At 40.7% G+C, this 23129-nt stretch overlaps 1 protein-coding gene across 17 annotated transcripts in view; it reads left to right on the forward strand.

The window, feature by feature from the left end:
• RALGPS1 (Ral GEF with PH domain and SH3 binding motif 1) overlaps positions 1 to 23129 on the forward strand; it is a 443114-nt gene that overhangs the window by 93871 nt on the left and 326114 nt on the right. For all 17 annotated transcript variants that reach the window (XM_043498706.1, XM_038375127.2, XM_038375136.2 and 14 more), the window contains 2 exons: positions 148 to 255; positions 4008 to 4058. In XM_043498706.1, coding sequence (XP_043354641.1) covers positions 148 to 255; positions 4008 to 4058 — 159 coding nt within the window. The remainder of the gene's footprint in view (positions 1 to 147; positions 256 to 4007; positions 4059 to 23129) is intronic.

The raw sequence follows: 23129 nt of genomic DNA on the forward strand, positions 1-23129 counted from the left end.
AGTTCTTTCTTTATATGTTGGTCAGTTTTTAGTAGAAACTTTTATTCATATCTATGAATGTGTTATCAGACTTAAACTTTATTTTTTGTTTGTCTGACATGAAATCCATCACTTTGCACATAAGACTTAATTTTTTACTTTCTGTAGGATAGTAGCAGCTCTGACTCTCTGGAAGGAAGGAGTTCAGACTATGCCAATAAAAGCTATGATGCGGTTGTATTTGACGTATTGAAAGTAACTCCTGAGGAGTTTGCAGTAAGTAAAAATGTTTGCATTTATGCTTATAATATTCAGAGCTAACAGTAAAAAAAAAATAGCATCAAAATTTTTTATTCTTTTCCTTCAAAATAGCACCTTTTAAACAAGTCTTTCAGCAATCTCAAAGATAAGTTTCTGATCATATAAATTTTGAGATATATGCCTCAACATGAAGCATTCAGTACTGAACTGATTCAACATCTTTGTTTTTCTGTTGAAACTAATTACAAATCTGTTTGGATTTTTTCCAAAATATTAGATGTTTTTAAGTGGGTTTTAAAACTACTGCTAAATATCCACAGCCCTTTGGAAGCTTGCTGATGCAGACCCAGACCCAGCTCTACTCCCTGTTTTATTTTTTAACCTAAATCTCTAGCATTTTTTTCATGGTTATACAGAAACAGTTAGTTAGTTCTTGAAAGTTGAGGGAGTCAGTTTTCATACCCCCATAACCAATTTTCAGTACCAAATTCAAAGCAAAGCTTCCATGCCAGGTACAGCTCTTTGCTCTTGTATTATTTGGCTTCTGTTTTAAACTACTACATGTGTAATACGTTGTGACTTCTACAGAGCAAGAAGAGGCGATCACGAGGTACTGAAGGGGGCTGAAAGAGTGTACAAATGTACCAGGCACTTGAACCGTATAGTTGGACATAAAATGTGGTGTCAGGTTTAAGCTCCCACAATGCTTACAAAACACAATGGCCATAAACAAGACTTGTGTACCATTGTAACAAATGTTGTCATAACTTTTGTGGATCTGTCATCTTGGAACAAGTCTGGACTGACAGTGCCTCATCCTGCACCAACTTGCAGTTCATTGGATGTGGACTACAGGTCATTATGATAATACATTAAAATTAAAAACTCTCACTTAACAAAGCTACATTAATTCAGTTATAAAATCACTTGATGCTTTAACTTCCATTCACCCAAACTTAACTGAGCACCGCCCACAGGATTGGCCTCCACAGTTAATATAATAAAAGTTCAAAACAGGTTGAAAGTAATGTATACAGATTAGAATCATGGAATTGTAGAAAATTGGTAAAGGAAACAAAAGGACACAAAGAGAGATCAATGGCCAGTTTAGATAAGGACAATAAGATGGAATTTAAGATATTAGGAACAAAAGGAATCCTAACAATGGTATTGGTCCATTAGTAGATGGGAGGGGGGAATCAGTAGCCATGAACAAAAATTTCAGCAGCTCAAGAAATATTTGCCTTTGTAGCACTTGTAGTGTAGCCTAAGGAAAATCATATGTATAATACTTGAATTTGTTTTTAAATACTGGGCATGAGAACTCTTATAACTGAAATAAATCAAACAGAAAAATCCCTCTTCACCAAGGCACATTAAAGGCTCTCTGTAATGGCTTACTGATATTTCATTACTGATCTCCTATATTTGGGGCAGCTAGGTATGTCATCTGGTTCTGGTTCCTAGGGGGACGTAGTTAATTTCATTTTACTAGGAATTAATTGATAATTACTAATAAATTTTTATTTTTCCCACTACATTGAGTTAAATCATGTAACATTCCCTTCACTGAGATTCTCAAATAGATTGAGTGAATATTAATTCAACTGATGAACTTTTCACAGGAAGGCTTGTAAAGCTAAAGTTATACCCTCCCCCTCCCCCCCATGGGATTGGTCTAATTACTGGCAATACTGAAGGGAATAGGTCCACAGCACAATAAGTAGTCAATGGAGACTGGAATTGGTATGTTGCAACTAGATTCCCAGGAAAATTGGGGACAACCAGTCCAAGGTCACTCCCTAAAGTTGAGTGTTGTGGGTTTTTTTGAATAATTTAAAAATAAAAAGTTTGAGAGGAAATGTCGTACTGGTAAATTCTTGCCAACATTATCTAGCTTGGGTACTGAAATCCCATAAAAGAAAAAACTGGCAGTTTTGCCCAACTCTTGCTGAATTTTACTGTCATCTTCACATTTTTTCTTGAACAAGGGATTATGTGGAACATGGCAGGAAAGAGACAGTGATTTACGCTAGATATGGTACTTTACTTGTAAATCATACGGTTGTGCTCTGTGACGGTCTCAGTCCCAGAGATCCCCTTGGGACTGTCACCTGATGTACTGAAACTACCTCTGAGCCCATTTTCCCTGGCAGCTTGAGACTCTAGAACCCTGTCTTGTTGAGCCAGACACGATAGCCTGCTGCAACACGGACCCAGGGTCTGAACCACGCCCCCAAAGCTGCAAACTTAACTGAAAACAGCTCAGCAAGCACTCCTGTCTCCAGCACCCAGACACCCAACTTCCAATGGGATCCAAACCCCAAATAAATTTGTTTTACTCTGTATAAAGGTTATACAGGGTAAACCCATAAATTGTCCACCCTCTATAACACTGATAGAGAGATATGCACAGCTGTTTGCTCCCCCAAGTATTAATCACTTACTCTGGGTTCATTAATAAACAAAAGTGATTTTATTAAGTATAAAAAATAGGATTTAAATGGTTCCAAGTAATAACAGACAGAACAAAGTAAGCTACCAAGCAAAATACAACAAAATACACAAATCTAAGCCTAATACATTAAGAAACTGATTACAGATAAAATCTCACCCTCAGATGTTTCAGTAAGCTGCTTTCATAGACTAGACTCCTTCCTAGTCTGGGCCCAATCCTTTTCCCCCGTACAGTCCTTGTTAGTTCCAGCTCAGGTGGTAACTCGGGGATTTCTCATGACTGGCAGCCTCCTTTGTTCTGTTCCACCCCCTTTTATAGCGTTGGCACAAGGTGGGAATCTTTTGTCTCTCTGGGTCCCCACCCCTCCTTCTAAATGGAAAAGCACCAGGTTTAATGTGGATTCCAGTACCAGGTGACATGGTCACATGTCCTGTGAGACCCCAAGCCTCCGGTCTTCTGGCTTGACTCATGGGAACACAGGAAGGCTTGCAAGTAAACAGAGACATTTACAACCAATTGTTCTAGTCAGTGGGAGCCATCAAGATTCTAAACCACCATTAATGGCCCACACTTCGCATAATTACCATAGGATTTCAGAGTTATACTTCATATGTCTAGTTTTAGATACAAGAATGATACATACATACAAACAGGATGAACACACTCAGTAGATTATAAGCTTTGTAATGTACTTTACTAGAGACCTTTTGCATGAAGCATATTCCAATTATATTATATTCACATTCATTAGCATATTTCCATGAAATATATGGAGTGCAACATCACACACACCTACACAAACCAGATTTTTAAGCCCCTGTTATTCAGTTTATTGGCAGCCAGTCCCATATTTGTCCACAGGCTTCTTCACCACACTGTAGCTAAGTAATGCTGTCATGTCACTCAGGTATGCACATGCCAGAACCGTCACCCTAAAGGCAAACCCCCAAAGTTTAAGTACTAACAAGACTGATAGTCCAGGGCTGCATGGACAAACCACTTACAGTTACATTAGACTTGGATACAGATCATTAAAGTATGCAAACGAACCATTTGCAGGCAAAACTTTCTACGATAAAGTGTGACAGTGCAGTAACATGCTGATACTCAGATGGCTGCCCCTGCTGCTGGTGGCCCAGCACAAGCAGAGAACTGAAAAAAATCCTAATTAAGAGGTGAATCTCCTCATTGAGAAAATGTTGGCACACAAGCCAAGACTCCTGAAAAGCCATACCCAGTAAAAGCAGCTGTAAATATGTACTTGTTTTATTTTCATACTAAATGATTTTTAACACTGTTTTTGTTGCAGAGCCAGATTACATTAATGGATATGCCAGTATTTAAAGCTATACAGCCAGAGGTATGTTTTCTTAAATTCACTGTTAATATTTGTTTGGTGTATTTGGGGGAAAAAGTGACCAGTTGGATAACACACTTTCTTATAGATGATTAATGTGGTGCCATAAATGTATATAAATACTGCATAACAAATGGACTCTTCAACTATAAACATTCAAAGTGGACTTGAGAGACTAGAAGGCATTTATATCTGTACACTTCAATTTTGTTAAAGCTCACACATGAAGATCCTCATGTTGATATGCAAAGTAATCGTGTGAGTGGTCCAGCTAGCACCTTTTTCTTGGGGACATGTTGGGCTAGAAATGGAGCATTAGGATGTTGTAGAACTACCACAGGAAATGTGCTGAGTTATAAAAACAGTGCTTGCTTATCTCCCCTAAGTATATACTTTCTTTTATTTTAAACTTTCCTTCTAGAAAATGAAGGAAGACCATTTGTATGGAAAATTAACAAAAAAGTGAAAATTATTCTGTTTAAGCAATCATTATTAAGTCAGTGTTTTACCTTCATTCTGCGTGTTTTAAAAATCATGTTGTGTCTCTGAAGTATATTGTGTGTTTGAGATGGTATAATTTTTGTAACTCACAAAACTTTAAGAGCCAGATTTTCAGAATGCTCAGCACCCATCAGCTTTTATTGAGAATATGAAAAATCTGGTACTAAATTCTTTGCTTTATTTTGTTGGTTTTAAGAAGCTGTACAGCATTAGTCCCAACTGCCAACATGAGCAATCTCAGAATATTATAAATTTAGTGCTTAGATGCTTTATATAATATGCTCTGAGTTTCATTCTGCAGGGATAGTGTGTTGTGTGAATTTTCCTATAAAGCTGTTAGCTTTTCCATTTAAGAGCTACAGGCAGTTTGAAGACACATTTGACTCTGCCTTCAAGGACTTCTCAATCAACAAGGTGTTACTCCAGAGCTTTTGTCCAAACAGATTAGGGTCTAACTTCTCTGCAGCATACAAGCCCAGTGTTGGGCCCAGCTTTTTCTTCACAAGTCCTCATTGAAGCAGAAGCCACTGTTTCTCTAACTGGGTCTTTTGAAATGCATTCTCAGACCATTCTTCCTTGCTGGGGAAAAGAGAGGTTCCATATGCTTTTTTGGTAATACGGACTCAACCTCAGTTTGAGAGGACTGCTTTTTTTCTACTGTTCTGTCTATGGGGGAAATTGATACTCAGATCTCATCAATCTGTCCTGGTGACATCACACTGAAGAAAATGGGTATATAAGATATTCATTTTTTTTTCCTGCCCATACCAGAGAACTACCAAAACAAAAGTTAATGTAAACAACGAAGTATAATTTGATTGCTAAAGAAATTAAATCAGACTTGTTTGTATTGCGTGCTGCAATCTTTCCTATGTATTTTTTATTAATGATTTGTTGAGGCTACTGGTAAGGTATACATAAGAATGGGAGACTTTATTTCTGTAACTTGATGATTAGGTGTGTTGGATAGTGATTTTGAAATATTTGCATATTATCCGTCTCTAATAAAATAACTTTTCAACAGCCCAAGATCTCCTGTAACAGGGTTATATCAAATGTAGCTTGAGCTGCTAAGGCAAAGTTAAATATAGCTTCTACATGAAGTTTGGAGAACGTACATTGTGAAGAGCTCTGTGCAAGCACTGATACTAGCAGTTCTTCTGAAAGACTTTTTTTTTTTTTTTTTTTTTTTTTACAGCAGCTGTTCTTCATTTTCTGAACACTGCCAGAGAGCTAACATTTGAGATGGTTGCTGAGAAGTTTATCTGGTGTATTAGATCATTTTAATGATAGGATCATAATGAAAGACCACATTGCATGACCTCAGTAGCTCCTTATTGGTGGGTTAGCATATGAAGGCAGAATCCCTGGGGGTATGTCTACGCTGCAGCTGGGAGGTGTGATCACAGTGTGGATAATCAGACTCATGCTAGCTCAGCTCAAACTAGCATGCTAAAAATAGCAATGTGGATGTTGTAGTACTAGCACGGCCCGGCTAGCTGCCTGAGTCTAAGCCCCTCTGACACCCTGGGTCTGAGCTGACTCTTACATGCTTCTTAATTACATAATGTTCTGCAGGGCTCATGCTGCCACTATTAAAACTTTTGGGGAATGTCTAAAAATTAATTATATTTTTTTTTAACAAAGTACTACGCTCTACATGGCATAGCTATATCAGATCTCATTCTGACAGACAAAGATGAACTGATCATGGAACTAAAAATTTAGTCATTGCCTAGGTACAGATGGTGATGACCCAATTGCTTTTGCAATGGGCAAACAGAATATAGTCCTGACCAGGGAAATACATATTTTTGGTGCTTTTTAAAAGGGTCAGTTTCCTGAAGCTGAAAACAATCAAGCAAAACCAATCAGAAGGAACAATTTAAACATGCATAATAATTAGGAGGTTAAGAGAACTTTACTAAATGTCAGGTTTCAGAGTAGCAGCCGTGTTAGTCTGTATTCGCAAAAAGAAAAGGAGTACCCGTGGCACCTTAGAGACTAACAAATTTATTAGAGCATAAGCTTTCGTGAGCTACAGCTCACTTCATCAGATGCATTTTTCCACCAAATGCATCCGATGAAGTGAGCTGTAGCTCACGAAAGCTTATGCTCTAATAAATTTGTTAGTCTCTAAGGTGCCACGGGTACTCCTTTTCTTTTTACTAAATGTGCCTTCCCCAGAAAAAACCCAGAATTCCACAGTCACAAAGAAGGCTAGATAAGTTTTTTATAAAAAATCCTGGTTAAGAAGGAAAATGAAAGCACCAAGAAAAAGCAATATTTGCCAAACGGAAAAAGGGGGAAATTGCTAGCAATGTCTATAAATTAATAATCAGGAAATAGAGACAATTGATAAAGGAACAAAAAAGTTTAAAATTAATAGACTAAGGAGCTCTCTGAGCTGTAGATGTTTAATAAATCTTGGGGTACTGGTGAAGTCACAGAGAACTGAAAAAAAGTTCATGTACCAATATATAAAAAGGGTAAACAGCATGACCTACGTGACAATATAGGCCAGTTAGCTTGACCTTGATCCCAGGTAAAATCGCGGAAAGGCTGATACAGAATCAATCAGTAAAGAATAAAAGGATGGGAGATGATTAGTACAATTCAGTACAAGTTTATGGAAAACAGGTCTTGCCAGACAAAATTCATATTTGTTTTTTTAGATCAAAAATTTGGTTGACAAAGGTAATTATATTGACACAGAATACTTACACTTCAGTAAGGCATTTGACTTCATGCTGTATGAATCTCTGTATATGTATCTTCTGTACACTTCCATTCATGGGAATGGTGCCCCCTTGTGCCTCTAGAATCTTTTGGAAAGCAATATCCATTGGAACTGCACAAGTGTCATCTTGTGACACTAAACATTCAACACCCAACATTATATAAAGGAATTGCCTAATAGCCATGGTTCCTTCTCCATGGCAGAGAGCACAGGAACTTTGCAGTTGTCTTGGGTCAGTATTCAAAAATGGTATCTGGATACATTTTATCTTAAAAAAAAAATTCTTTTATGTAGTTTCTCAGTATGTTAGATTTGATCATATTTTACGGGAGAGTTTTTTCCTAAAAATTAGTGTGGCAAGTGTACTCTGAGCCCTTGAGACTTGCTTGGTGCCAAAGCCATATCTGGAGAAAAGTGTAATAAAAGTTCTTATGCCACTTTATTTTCCCCAACTCAACCCGCCTCTTTGGGGAGGCATATCATGTCAGATGCCTCATTGTGGAGCCACATTCACTACAACAGTGCAATGTGTGCTGAGTTTCACTCTTTGGGTTTGCTATGAAGGGTACTGAACAGCCTTCCCAGACCCGCTACTTCTCTGTGGATCAAGTTTTTAGCACCATGCTTTGCTTTGCGTAGCCCTTGAAGAGAGGATTGAATGCTTCTGTCTTCTTAGCCTCAGACTTCTTCTAGTGTCAAGACAGTATACCTGAGCCTACTACAATCCTTGTCTACCTTCCATATCAGACAACACATCTGTCTCAGAATGATGAGCTTCTCCATGGATGAGATCCCCATACTTGTCTATACGAGGCCTCATACAAAAATCACATTCCAAACGTGGACAGCTTGGACACGTTACCTGCCCCACAAAGACCTTAAAACAGCTCAGTTGATTATCCCATCTCATATATGTAGTCCTTGAGTCCAAAAGCTCCTTTGACTGACATCACAGATGCTTCCAATGTGGGCTAGGGAATACATTTCTAAGAACTAGAAGTTCATGGTCTCTGGAATGACCAGGAAAGGAGTAGGACCAGGTTGACAGATAATACATCAGCAAAGTATTAACTAAAAAAAATGGCAGATTTCTTTCCTGAACACTTTATGGTATGTGCTCTCATATATACCAGGTGGCTCTATATCTAGCTAAAGATAAAAATGTGCAGGCAGATTATCTTAACAGTGAGATTTGAGACCAGCACAAGTGTCACCCTGAAGTTCAGTGGTGAATTCTCTTTACAGCTTGTTATATTCAAGACCTATCCTGGCCTGCAAATAGAACAGCTTACTGCTTGAAAAACTGCCAGGCCTCTTAAGATGGCTCAGACTTCCCTGTAAATCCAGCCCCTTTTCATAAGAAAGCTGTGTTTGCTGCTTGATTCACAAGGAAAAGGGCTTCACACCAATCCTTCTCCCTTGGAGGTTTGAGACCGCAATCCCAAATAATTATGCTGTTGAAAAAGGTTTTGACACATCTGCTACCGGGACCTATCCCCATAGATGCTGCTTAATTGGTATATCCAGCATGCATATCTCTCAGCCATTTCTTGCTCCTGTTCACAATACCATTGTTACAACATTCCATAGGTGCATACCTCCTGGGTAAAATAATTCAGGAGAGTTTTATGACCTCTGCCTCACTGTTTGGTCTTCAGGCACACCAGCAAAGTTGTTGACATGCTTTCTGGCCCTGTCAACCACAACCAGTGCATAAGAACCACTTCAAATACTATAGGGCAGCAAGTGATCACACCAGCAAAGTAGAGGGAAACGGGTGCATCAGGGCTGCCCAGTCTCACTTCATTTGGAGGATAAGATGGATGCAAAGTAAATAATGGTCTCCAAGATATGAGGAGGGCATTTCAGATAGAATTCTATGGCAACAGCTCATTAGTCCAGGTGTTGGGAAGCCCCACAAAATGCCCTGCTGACTGAACCATCAAAGTAGCACTTTAGCCTGAGATAAGCCTATCTGTTCTCCATGGACATGTGTTGCTGCTCAGTGGACGATGCTGTGGTCTGTGATCCTACTGTTTACATGGATTTAGTCTAGCACCTGAATATAAAAGAAAAGCTACACAATGAGAATAGACACTGAAAAACAAAGAAAAGGGACATGAACAGGTATGTAAAGTCCTGGTCTATTATTGCAGTCTGTTCTGCCAGCCAAGCTAGCTGGTGATGAGGAAGTCAAATCTATTCGGGCATATGTCCTACAACAGGCAGAGTACCACCTGCAAGGGGGGAGGGTCCCAGGCTCCAGCCCAAGCCTGAATGTCTACACTGCAATTTTACAGCCCCACAGCCTGAGCCCCATGAGCCTGAGTCAGCTGACATGGGCCAGCCATCAGTCTTTAACTGCAGTGAAGATATACACTCAATCTTGTCACTTCATTCCCCTCTGTCTCTCTTACTTGCCTCCTTCCCTTTCCTCCCTGTTCTCTTCCCCCTATTCCTTTGTCCTTCTGTTTAATTTATCACCTCCTAATAAAACTCCATCCAAAGTATTTAAACAAACAAACTAACTTATGGCACCAACATGATATTTGCAGGCCATTATACTGATTACTGTGCTTATGCATTATACCCCTTTTTCCTATTTTTTTTTTTTTTTTTGCATTTAGATTGTAAGATCTTTAGGGCTAAATCAGGGGTGGGCAAAATTTTTGGTCTGAGGGCCACATCTGAGTGGGGAAATTGTATGCAGGGCCATGAAAGTATGGCTGGGGCAGGGGGTTGGAGTGTGTGTGTGGGGGTGATGTGCAGGAAGGGGCTCGGGGCAAGAGGTTGGGGTGCAGGAGGAGTGTGGGGTTCAGGAGGAGGATCAGGGCGGGGCTTGGGGTGCAGGAGGAGTGTGGGGTGCAGGAGAGGGCTCGGGCAGGGGGTTGGGTACAGGAGGGATGCAGGGTGCAGGAGGGGCTCTGGTCAGGGAGTTGGGGTTCAGGAGGGGGCTCAGGACAGGGGGTTGGGGCACACATGGGGTACGTACAGTGTTCTGTGCCCTGCAACAAAGCGGAATCCCATTAGTCGGTGTCACTCTTAGCCCCACAGTGCCTGTCAAGATGAATGGTGCCCATGGTATAACATTGCTCTTCATATAGCTACGCTTCATAACTTATAATGTTAAGTCAGTAAAAAAAAAAATATAACACTTAGGTCAGCGTTTCTCAAACAGGTCCATGAGGGTACTCCAGGAGGTCCACAGGCCCCCCTGATCAACTCCTCCCTGTTCCTCAACTCCTCCCTCTCCCTCTCCCTCTCAGAGCCTCCTGCATGCGTGTTCAGCGGCATGCAGGAGGCACTGGGAAGGAGTGGGGACTGGGCACGCTTGGGGGAGGGGGCAGAAAGAGGAGGGGCAAGGGTGGAGAGGGGGTGGGAAGAGGTGGGGCCTTGTGGGAAGGGGTGAAGTGGGAGCAGGACTTGGGGCTGAGCAGAGGGCTTGAGGCTCTGCAAAAAATTTGACATCAAAATGGGTGTCCTCAGGTTGCTAAAGTTGGCCCAGCACCGCTTACCTCAAGCGGCTCTGGGGTGGTAGTGGTGTGTAGCCGGGATAAGCCAGGCTCCCTGCCTGCTCTGGCCCTGTGCCGCTCCCAGAAGTGGCCAGCATATCTGGCAATGGCTCCAGGGGGTGCGGTGGGATGGGGCAGGTGGCTCTGCAGGGCGCTGCCCTCGCCTGCAGGTACCACCCCCAAAGCTCCTATTGGCCGTGGTTCCCCGTTCCCGGCCAAAGGGAGCTGTGAGGGGCAGTGCTGGCAGGTAAGGGCAGCGCATGGCGTCCTCTCCCCCAAGGGCTGCAGAGATGTGGTGCCAGCCACTTCCGGGAGCGGTGCAGGGCCAGGGCAGGCATGGAGCCTGCCTTAGCCCCCTGCACCACAGGGCTGGCAATCCTGCTGGCTGGATCGAAAGCCCTGACAAGCCGAATCCGGCTTGCGCACTGTAGTTTGCCCACCCCTAGGCTAAATGCACGTTTATTTATTGTATTTGTACAGTGCCTCGCACAATGGAGCTGCATTTTGGTTAGTCCTGAGGCAGTAATGTAATTATAGACTAAATAGGTAATAAGATGCATCTGAATGCAAAAGGATCTCAGTGCAAAGGAGCCAATCTGAGCCCCATAGTGAAATGCCATTAAATTTTTCCAAAAAAGGTACTCAAGTCTTGTTCCTTCCTAATTTCTGCTGTAATGCAGACACAGTGTGAGAGCATGATTCCAGCTAAAGCATTATAGAGCCATCAACAGAAGGCTCACCTGAGTGCCATAACCCTGGACACAATGCCCAAAGGCCTAAAAGTTCCTGAAGTTGCCACAAGGTCACCTTCTCTGTAGCTATTACTCCCATCAGTAACTCCTTCCTTCAGGCACATTACTTTATCCATTGGCAAGCACAACTCACCCACCACAGTGTCAAATTCAGTGCCCAAATAGGTCAGAGTCGTGTCTGGCCCCTCTGCTTTTTCAGGGATGAGCTAAATACTCAGTCTGTGTCACAGCCTGAAAAAAACTGAGAAGTCATTAGTAGTGCCCAAATCCCTACACCACTGTGTACAAGAAATCATCCAAATTGTGAGCCACTGCAGCCAGTCCTGTTTCCCTTTTCCCTTTTCATTACCTGACCCAGGAATTAATTAAATTTCTCCAAGACAACACAGAAAAGAGCACCCCTTGGGCATGCCCATGCCATAATAATCCCTTTCAAAGGTAATAATAATCCCTCACAATTCAAAACCTTTTGGATACACTGGCAAGAGACAAAATGCTGATTTGTTGTCACTCTTCACTCCACAGTGGCCCTTCATCAGCTCCACAGCACAAATGTTTGCATCAATAGCATCACTGACTGATGAGCCCTGAGGATATGACACATGATGTGTCAGTTGATACTTACCTAGGGACTTCTTGGCCATAATCCCCAGTTGGGAAATCCTAAAATTGGGAAAAAGAAGGGAAAGAAAGAGCCAGTGATATGATCAGCATCTAGATTATGTTGGCTCTTCACCCTTAACACACAGCTCATGGCAACCACTAACTTCAGATTATGGAACTCTGGATCTGACAGAAGGTATCCAGAACCCTTCCCAAAAGCCCTCCCCTAGTTACTCAGCTATGAGTTCATAGGAGTCTAGCAGCCCTTTCCACTAGATATCCAATTTAAGTGGAGTTGGGGCCAGTCCTGTTAACAGGACCATTGTTTTCCCCTTTCTGAAAAAAACTATTTCTCTCTACCTCTCTGTTACAAGGTAGTCTGTGCCTTTAAGGCTACTGGAGTCTAGGGTAAGCCCACCCATGCAGTGTGGCCATAGTCCTTTAAGATTTTGGGATCCTGAGATTTCCAAAGGATCTAGGAAATAAGAGATATTGCAAGAAAGGAAGCAGTCCTGGGAATAAGTACTGTAGTTTTTGTGAAGACAACCTGTTACTATCTCTTTCAGGGCCTGGGATCAGGAACCTTGCAGAGTGGGCAGGGCAACTCTCCTCTCTCTCCCAGGTGAATGGGATGAGCTTTGGGAAGGGAACCAACATCTATCCTGCTTCCTTCTTCACAGCATGGAGACACCATCAGGCAAAGGCCAGCTTGCTGATTCTTCCAAGATGGAGGAGTAATTGTGGAAAAGGGGCCAGTTGAAGGATAAGCTGGTTAAAGCCCTATTACTGGCCTAAATTACAACTCCTGTTCCAGGGACGGGAGGGCTGGGGCTGGGGGTGGGAGTGGGATTCCTGTCTACAGTAACTAGTTCTTTGAGATATTGTAGTGTGAATCCCACAATCTGCCCCTGCTTTGGGTGCTCAGGACCTTGCAGATTTTGAATTGCGAGGGAACTGAGGAAGGACTATGGATGCTCCACCATTTATGTGCTGATACAGGGAGATGGGGCGTGTGTGGTCCCAAAAGACACTGCTATTCAGTAAAGTCTGTTATCATCATGAGCTGCAAGCACATGTTTAGTGGATCCACAGTGATGACAACATCTCAAAGAACCACAGTTCCTGTAAAATAAATAACCATTTTTAATGGGAGAATTGCAGGAAAGTAAAGGAAATAAAGTTTTAAAAGAGAGATTTTTTTTGTTGATGAGTCGGTAAACCTTTTTAGATCAATTACTTTCATATAAAGTGTTCTTGGGTACAATACAGGGAAAGAGTACTGGGCTTTGTTTTGCATTGCAGAGCTTGTAAATTGCTGCTGCTTATACAGTGATGTAGTATCTGTAAACTCTTGGGCCTGGTTCTTTTTGGGTTTTTTTTTTTAATGTTCATAATGAATTGATCCACCTAAACTTTTTAAGCTGTTTGAATTTATCTGAATTCAAGAAGATTATACTCACTCCTTCATCTTACACATACACATCCTTAAGTCTCTAAATGACAAATTTCTTTCCCTATTCAATTTCATAGTGGTTATTCTGTAACACATTATGGAGTATTTGCTTAGCCTGTTAAAAGTGGCTAATACATTGTATTTAAGTAGTAGTATTTGGATATATCCTTAAATGAGTGAGAATTATTGAAATGTTCTGTTTTGTTGCTTATATCTCAGCTGGGACCTAATTCACAAACACAGACCGAGTTTTTTGAGTATGTGACTGTGACAGACAGTAGAAAATGAAAATTCATTTAACATTACTTTTAAAAAAAGTTGTTAGATTCTGTCCTATTTTAGAAAGCAAAATAGTGAAAACACAGAACTTCTAGGAAGCCATGTATGTGATTAGTATATGGTTTGGCAGGATGCAAGGAAAATGGAAATTTGCAAACATCACACTATGGCTGCCCTGTTGCCTGATGTTTATAACAAGCAACTAATTTTATCATTTAATGGTTGGAAATATTTTTCATCCTGAATCTGAATAAAACCCCAAACCTTAATTTTTTTTGCAGAAGGAAATTACACGATTTCTTTTTGGAAATACTGTAGCAGGAACATTTTGGTGTTTCTGAAATGAAATATGCTCCCTGGGCTCCCAGATTCCCCAAGAGCCTGGAAGCCCTCAGAGCCCTGGCTCTGAGCCAAGCAGGCTGCTGAGCAGCCGGGAGCCTGGGAGTCCGGCTACACACCCGCCTACCAGACAGTTTGCTGAGCAACCCCCAGGAGTCCTGTCTGTGTGGCAACCTGCCAGGTGAACTGCTGAGGGAGAGCAGGCAAGATGACAGGAAACCAGAAAGGTTCCTGTGGGACAATTTGATTTTGCAGAATCAGCATTTTTTTGATGGAAACATTTCCAACCAGCTCTATTACAGGCATTCCAGAGGGCAGAGATAAGTGTGCTATAAAAAATTGCTGTATGCCTTTGGTTCCAGAAATCAAAGGACTTTCTTTTAAAATAGAGTATAACATTATTTTAAAAAGCAAGTTTTCCACTTACTGATCTGCAAAGTGACTATTTTAGGTGCTTTTTAATAATACAACATTTTTAATCATCCTTGTGTTTTATTCCTTGTTGTTTTCCCTTCTTCTTGCTACTACGTGCTTTGCCTTTTGCCTGAAGAGTGAATGTCTCCTTTGACCATTGCTGTTCTATTGGCTGGTTGACCACTGAAATTAAATTAATAATGTGGTGGCATTTTTGACCCTAGGAAAGGATATTGTTACTTCTATTTGCAGCCTCCACTAGCTAAGGAAGTTTGATATCTTACATGAAAATATACCTTATTGCTGTCACTAACAGTACTAAACACATGAGTTGCCTGAGGCCAGTAGTGGTCAATTGTGAATTTTCAAGGCTGCTTTCTTATCAGAATTAAAATTTATTGTGCTAGGAGGTGTAATATTGTACAACTTTTCCGTGTATTTCTGTCCTGAAAATGATTTAAAAACCAAAAATGAAGCTCACTGTTACAATGGCTCCAATCCAAGTCACTACATAATTAAGCAAGCAGATATAAAACCAGTCATCTAGTTTTATTTTACTTGAGGATTGAACCAAAAAATGTTCTCTTCTCTCTATTGTGAATATATCTTCACAATATATTTAAACTTCTTAACCTTGAAGAAAAAAAAAAGATTACATCAGGCTTTAGGTTAGTTTAGTTTTTGTTGTGGGAAATAGGATCATTGTGTGGTCTCCCCTTCAGTTTATGTTCCTGAGGCGGAGTGGGCCACATCATTGTGTATGTGCAATAGCCCATTTTTCAAATGTTAATTCAGCCACTTACGTAATAAAGTTTCAATAACAGATGTCATCGCCCATTTTGTTTATCAGGGGTCAACCGTGCTATTTTTTTTAACATGCTCTAGTGTCTTTGATACAAATTCTATGTTGGTAAACAGATGAGTAGTCTTAGCACAGTCTCCTTTCATGCACATCACCAAACCATACCACAGGTTTGATATAATTTGTAGTATCTGCTTAAGACACTCACAGTTGGAAAAACACAGATGCTGTGTGTCAGTATTAATGTGCAACAGCAAAAGGTCTTCAGGTACTGCAGTGATGCACTAGAGAGAAGAGAACTAGAATAGCTGGATATCTGCAGGTCATGATTTGAAGTGTATTGGATGAGCTGTGCAGAACCAAAATAAAATTCTCATTGAGAGGCTGTCTATCATCTATTTTAACAGTTTATGTAATACAATGATCAGTCTCTCTAAGCATTTTTATAAATACAATACTGAAAAAAAAAAAGAACCCTCCCCAAATGACCCCTACCAACCAAAATTGTAAAGTCTCCCTGTACAATTAGCCTTCTTGGAAAGAGCCTGACATTATGCCCTGAAGATCAACAAACTTGATCTCTGTCAGATCAAGAGGGGAAACACATTGCAGTCATGAGCCTTCCCTTGAGAAGACCCTGCTCCAAGTGATAGCTCAAGAAGCATAGCTGATCTCAACTGCTAGGATTCAGCGGGCAAAGAGAAATGGTCTCTTAAATAAGCAGGACACATCATCGAGGGCTTTATATAGCAAAGGTAGCACAATTAATTGTTTGCAGAAATGAATTGGAGCAAATACAAAGCGCGCATAGATATAATGTGCTTTTGCCGGCAAAATTCAAAGTAGTTAAAGAGTCAGATATCTGGGCTTTCCCAATGTTTTCTGGCATATTCCACGTAGAGCTGATTGCAGTAATCTGTTCTGGAGCTAGCAAAGGTATGGGTAACTGAGGAAGTTTGCAACTGAAAGGAAAGGTTACAACCACCTGCCCCCGCATCGATTGCAGGGTGTAGGGGAGAATCACTCTCTGCCACTGCTGCTGATTGAATATTCAGAAGCAGCTGGGGATCCAAGAGCACTCCTAGCCTAAATCGTTAGTTGATCATGAAAGATATTCATAGTGTCTGATCAGGCAGCTTATAGCATGGTCCATCATCTGGGTAGTATTCCTCTTCAGAGAGCTCTGAAACAGAATCAGTTCCATTAATTCTAAGGGAAACTTATTTAAACAGATCCTCTGCCCCAATGGGAGCAAAGATGACTCCTGGGCAAAGGATGTAGTGGTCTGACTAGTACAGTACAACTTTCACCCCTTCATCCCCAAACTCAAATAAAAAATGAGATCTTATTTGTTCAGACAGAAAGCTCAACTGCAGATATCAGCAATTCAGCTAGGTAGTCTTTGGTTAATATCCATAGATTTTTTTAAAATGAAAATTAGTTACTGCATGTATGCAGTTGTGTTTACTAAAACAATTGTTTTCTTCCACTCAAATAGCAATTTATTTCACCCATTTAAAAAGTCAATATTTGGCAACGATTACCATAGTTATTTCTTATTCTCAGAATGGGAAAGACTATAAATTTTGGGTATTGCTGTGTTCACTGTTGGCAAGTATTGCTGTTTTTTTTTAAATGATGACAGCTGTTCTTATCATTTGATGAATTAATTTTAAAAAATCTTTTAAATAGTAGATCTAAAAAAAAGTCCATTCCCTGCAACTTTTTGCTTTCCTGTAGTTGAATGCTTGAGTAGATAATTTTTAAAAAGCTCCAAAAAATAATTGTGAGATGCTAAATGCCAAGATTTAGACTGGAGTAACTGTTTTACCATGAAAAGAAAAGGAGTACTTGTGGCACCTTAGAGATTAACGAATTTATTTGAGCATAAGCTTTTGTGAGCTACAGCTCACTTCATCGGATGTATTTAGAATTCTCTGCAAATGGATTTATGTAATGGAAAGGCTGTTTGTTTGCATACCATATAGAGTGGTGATGGCAGACACCTCTGATACAAAACACTATATAGTATAGTTTATCGAAATGCTGCATAGAAAGCTAATTAACTAAAGAATCATATGATTCATAAAATGTAAACAAACAGATCTGAAATGCATTAGGGTTTTCTTGCAGTTGCATAGATGGTATATAAATGGACAACTTAGGTGGATTTAACTTTGAATATTTTTGGAAGACAGAAATAAATGGCATTGTAAATAGAACTTTCATGTAATCTTTCCAATTTCTTGCTGGACATTCTTACTTATCTTTAAAAAGGGGAACTAAGAGGAAACACGCTGGTTATGTGCAGTATTGACCAAGTGCCTTTCATAATGTCCAGTTTATCGTTTCCATGCCATTTCTGCCACATTCATTGTCCTTCTCCCAACTTTCTCATCCCCCACACCAGTAGACTCAGTTGTGTTCTCTCTCCTCCATCCTTGACTTCCATGCTCTTCTCTCTCATCATAAACTGTGTTCAACTAATCCAAAGCCCTGGTTCACTCCTAGCATTTGCTTCCTTCACTTCTGTTCTCAACCTGTTGAACATCTCTGGAGAGAGTCCCAATACTTTGCTGACTTGCTCCACTACAGGTTTGTTCTCTTCCCTTGTTCTCTTTATGTAATACAACAGTTGGTCTCTCTAGGCACGTTTATAAATACAATATTGAAAAAAGATGATGATAAACTCCCCAAATAACCCCTATTAACAAAAAATGTGAAGTCTCCCTGTACAATTAGCCTTCTTAGAAGGAGCTCACATTGGGCCCTGAAGGTCAGCAAACAAATGTGAACAGCATTCTGGAATGTATCAGCAGGAGTGTTGTAAGCAAGACATGAGAAGTTATTCTTCCACTCTACTCCTTGCTGATAAGGCATCAACTGGAGTACTGTGTTCAGTTCTGGGTGCCATATTTCAGGAAAGATGTGGACAAATTGGAGAAAGTCCAGAGAAGAGCAACAGAAATGATTAAAGGTCTGGAAAACATGACCTATGAGGAACGATTGAAAAAAAATTGGGTTTGTTTAGTCTGGAGAAGAGAATACTGAGGGGGGGGGACACAAGTTTTCAAATACATAAAAGGTTGTTACAGGGAGGCTGAAAAATTGTTCTCCTTAACCTGTGAGGATAGGACAAGAAGCAATGGGCTTAAATTGCTGTGAGTGGTTTAGATTGAACATTAGAAGAAAACTTTCTAACTGTCAGGGTGGTTAAGCACTGGACCAAATTGCCTGGGGAGACTGTGGAATCTCTGTCATTGGAAGTTTTTAAAAACAGGTTAGACAAACACCTGTCAGGAATGTCTAGTTATTATTTAGCCCTGCCTTGAGTGAAGGGGACTGGACTAGATGACTCATTGAGGTACCTTTTAGTCCTACACTTCTATGATTCTTCTCTTTAAACTATGGCATATCCCTGGCTAAACAATACTTCTCTTGCCTCCTTGAATCCCATGCCCACAGTTGTTCCCATCACTTATTTGCAACCTTTGACTCTTCCCTTTTTAAACCCTCCCCTCTTCTCACTCTCTTCCCTCTATCTGCACAAGATCTTGCTGACTTCTTCAATAAGAACATTATTAAAGTCCTCCAAGATCTCTCTCCTCACACCTCTTCTTTGCTTCTCATTTTACCCTGTCCCCAAAACACCTCCTTCTTCTCCTCCTCCTCAATCTTGAGGTCTCCTGCCTTCTTTCCACCTCTAATCCATGCACCTGCCCCAGTGATCAGATCCCTTCTTGCCACCTTACTTCCATTTCCCCCGTACTCACACTCTCCCTCACCTTTCTTATCCAGCTGTCATTGACCTCTGGTCTCCCCTATTCTTAACAAACCATCCCTTGACTCCTGATGCCTTTCTATCTAATATTATATTTCTATACTTCCCCTCATCTACAAAATAGTTGAATGTGCATTCTGTAATCAATGCATTGATTTCCTCTCCTGCAACTCTGTTTTGCATCCCTTCCAGTCTGGGATCTGGAATTTTCACTCTACTGAAATTGCTCTCTTTGGTTTCTAATGACCCCCTCCTGGCCAAATTTCAGGGCCTCTAGTGTATATGTAGGCTTGGCAGAATTCCATTTTTATTTTTTAGAATGTGGATGGATAATATCAGTTTATTTTAAGCATTTTTATTTAAATTCACAACCGAAGGAAATCATTGAAAGGGGGGGTCAATTATTTAATGACATTCTGATAAGCTCTCAAGCATTGTTTTTCTTACTTTGCCTATCTGTAAATTTAAATTATTATTGATGGAAATATATTTCTGTGTGTGTGTGTTTGTGTGTACAATGAAATCAGTGTCTACTGACGTTTACCAGTAAAAATCTAATCCTTCCAAACCTATCTATAGTTTCTGCCTTCACCTCTCTGCTGCTTTTGATCCTTCTTCTTGACATCTTATCCTCTCTGGGCTTTCAGAATACTGTCCTCTGCTGGATTTCTTCCTACCTCTGGGCTTTTTCAGCATCTCCTTCAGTGGAGCCACTTCCTCCCCACTCCCCCTCTTTGTGGAGATTTCCCAGGGCTGTGTCCTTGGCCTTTTACTGTTTTCACTTTACACTTCATCTCTTGGTGATCTCATCAGCTCAAATGGCTTCAGCTGTGATTTCCGTGCTGATGACTCACAAAGCTATCTCTCCGTCACCAGGTAGTTTTCTTCCATCCTGTCCCACCTCCCTTTCTGTCTCTCTGATATCTCCTCTTGAATATCTTGTCATCTTAAATTGAACATGGCCAAAACTGAACTCTTTCTCTTCCCAAACCACCTCCCCTGCCCTACACATCTAACCCATTTCAGTCCATTTGCTTCTTCCTCAACATATCCAAGATCTTCTCTCCACCACCACAGCCTTAACTCTTGTTCAGAACTTCAGCATTGTTCCACCTTGATTACTGCAACATTCTCCCCTCAGCGTTCCCAAATAATACATCATTCCCTGTCAGTCCATACAATTGCTGCCACTTCCTTGCCTGCTGTTTTGATCATGTAAGTCCCTTTTTTTAATCTCTCCATTTGCTTCCCATCTGATATCAAGGTAAACTTCTTGTTGTTATTGCCAAAGCTCTACATAACTGTCCATTCCTGATTTACCCTCTTTGTCAAGCTGTGTGTTGTCACCTTGTCCTCTCTGCTCTGCCAACATTCCCAGTCTAGTCTGCCCATTGGTCATATTTTCGCACAGTCTCCTCCATGACTTCTTGCATGCAGTCACCTATGTATGGTGTGACTTCCCTAATCTCATCCACCAGGCCCCTACTTGTTAGTCTGTTTTAAAGACCCATTTCTAACCTGCTGCCTATAGTGAATTATATTGATTATGATATTACTTGTATATAAGCTGACTGTTTTTGTTCCTTTTGCCCTGACTACCTCAGATCGGGGACTGTCCTTAAGTATTTGGTAAAATGCCTAACACATAATAGTGCTACCACAAATAGATCATTTGCCTATAAAATTATATCTATGCTACAGAATTCTATATTATGTTCTTTAGGATGCTTAAAGATGTCTCGGGCAAAACATCCCTATTCTTCACTTCTGACATACCCTCTTTCTGGTGTTAGATCAGGATGTATCTGGGCTAATCTTCTGGAATATGTTCACACACATACTGTGTATTTATTGTTTCTTAGCAGTGTCTCTGTTTTAGCCATGCTAGCAGTGCCCTTGTGAAGTTCATGTGTCAGACAGTCAACTTGTAAGCATCTGCTTTAATAGATGGCCTGATGTTGGTTATTGGCATGGCCTGACTTTGCTGACTATGGTTTAGGCCTTAGGTCTTCCTCCAGGCCCAGTGCTCCAGGCTTGCTTTCTCTCCTACTCTGCTGTAATGCAACTGAAATTGGTGAATTACAAATTACAAAATTACAAAGGAGCAAAATATTTGGCCTTGTTCCTTAAGCAAAATATTCTGAAGACCTGTACATAAAATTAACACACAACTAAAATGGTTCATGTTTTCATTTTGCTAATCCATGGATGGAACAAAAAGAAAAGGAGTACTTGTGGCACCTTAGAGACTAACAAATTTATTAGAGCATAAGCTTTCGTGAGCTACAGCTCACTTCATCGGATGCTGTAGCTCACGAAAGCTTATGCTCTAATAAATTTGTTAGTCTCTAAGGTGCCACAAGTACTCCTTTTCTTTTTGCGAATACAGACTAACACGGCTGCTACTCTGAAACCATGGATGGAACGTGTGCAAAGTGCTTCAGTTCCTTTAATACTGTCTTTCCTCTCATACTGTCATACCTTGGCAACATCTTTGACTCTCTTCTTCCTCTTTATACTTACTTACCCTAGTATATAGTCTTTCGGACAGAGATATAGCAGGACAGAATAGACGTAATTATTCAAACATATATTGTAAATCAGTGGTTCTCAAACTTTTTACTGGTGACCCCTTTCACATAGCAAGCCTCTGAGTGCGACCCCCTTCCCCTTTATAAATTAAAAGCACTTTTTTATATATTTAACACTATTATAAAAGCGGGGTTTGGGTGGAGGCTGACAGCTCGCAACCCCTGAAGGGTCCCAACCCCCAGTTTGAGAATCCCTGTTGTAAATAGAGCTGGTCAAATAACAGATTTTTTTGAGTGTCAGAGTGGTAGCCGTGTTAGTCTGCATCAGCAAAAACAACGAGGAGACTGAAATCTATAGCTATTCAGGACAACCCTTAGCACATTCTTAACTTTAAGCATATACTTAAGTGTTGCCTTGAATAGGGATGCTTTCTTGAATCAGTGTCTAGATCTGCTGCTGTTATTCCTTTTATTTCTTGCTTTTTCAGATGTACTGCTGCCATGTGAATCTAGCCTTCTAGAAAAGTTCTCCAGCCAAACAGCAGCAACAGCAAAGATATGAATTCACCCTGCCCCTATTCTAGTTCTATTCTGTATAAGTTTTTGTATTACATTCATCACCATAGTACATTAAACATAACTGCACATCTGTCATGTGTGATGTGTTCTTCTCATCCTCTCCCAGAGAGAGAAGCAAATGGAGTGTCTTGTTTTGGTAGGGGTGGGTTTTTTGGTTAAATGTACCTGTTATCTTGTGTTTATATTAGAGAAGGCAAGATCAAGGAAATGTACCTTCCACTTGGAGCAGAATGTGGTGATGTTTCTGAGAGCTCTTAGTTGCTGGGAGAATTCATTCCACAGTCTCAGACCACCCCCAGAGAAGATTCTCCCCCCCTCTGACGAGCTTTACTCTTGTTGTTGAGAGTTCCATTGTGCCAGAGTTCCATGGTTGACCACAGCCTTTGTCCCAGAGCTTTAAACGGTCTATGGGAAACCAGTGTAGGAAATGGAGGACAGGTGTGATGTGCTCACAGTAGCCTATGTTGCTGAGGAGAGACTCTGCAGTTTTTTGTACTAGTCAGAGTTTCTTAAGTGCTGAAGGTTTCATGCCCTGGTATATCACATTGCTGTAGTCTAACCAAGAGGTGATTGGCATGAAAAACTGAGGGCAGGTCTTCATCTGCCAGTATAGGACAGAGTTTTCTAGTCAACCGGAGGTGGTAGAAGGCATTAGTAATGGCTGTTGTGAGAGCTTATCACATGTCTGTGACATGTGAACTCTTCTTCCCTGGAACTCTGTCCATGCTGGATACTTTAGTCCAAGCTATCTATGATCCCTGAGCAAGTTCATAGAAAAGCTAGCCAAA

The sequence above is a fragment of the Dermochelys coriacea genome, chromosome 16 (genome assembly GCF_009764565.3).
Source record: "Dermochelys coriacea isolate rDerCor1 chromosome 16, rDerCor1.pri.v4, whole genome shotgun sequence".
Classification (NCBI taxonomy): domain Eukaryota; kingdom Metazoa; phylum Chordata; order Testudines; family Dermochelyidae; genus Dermochelys; species Dermochelys coriacea.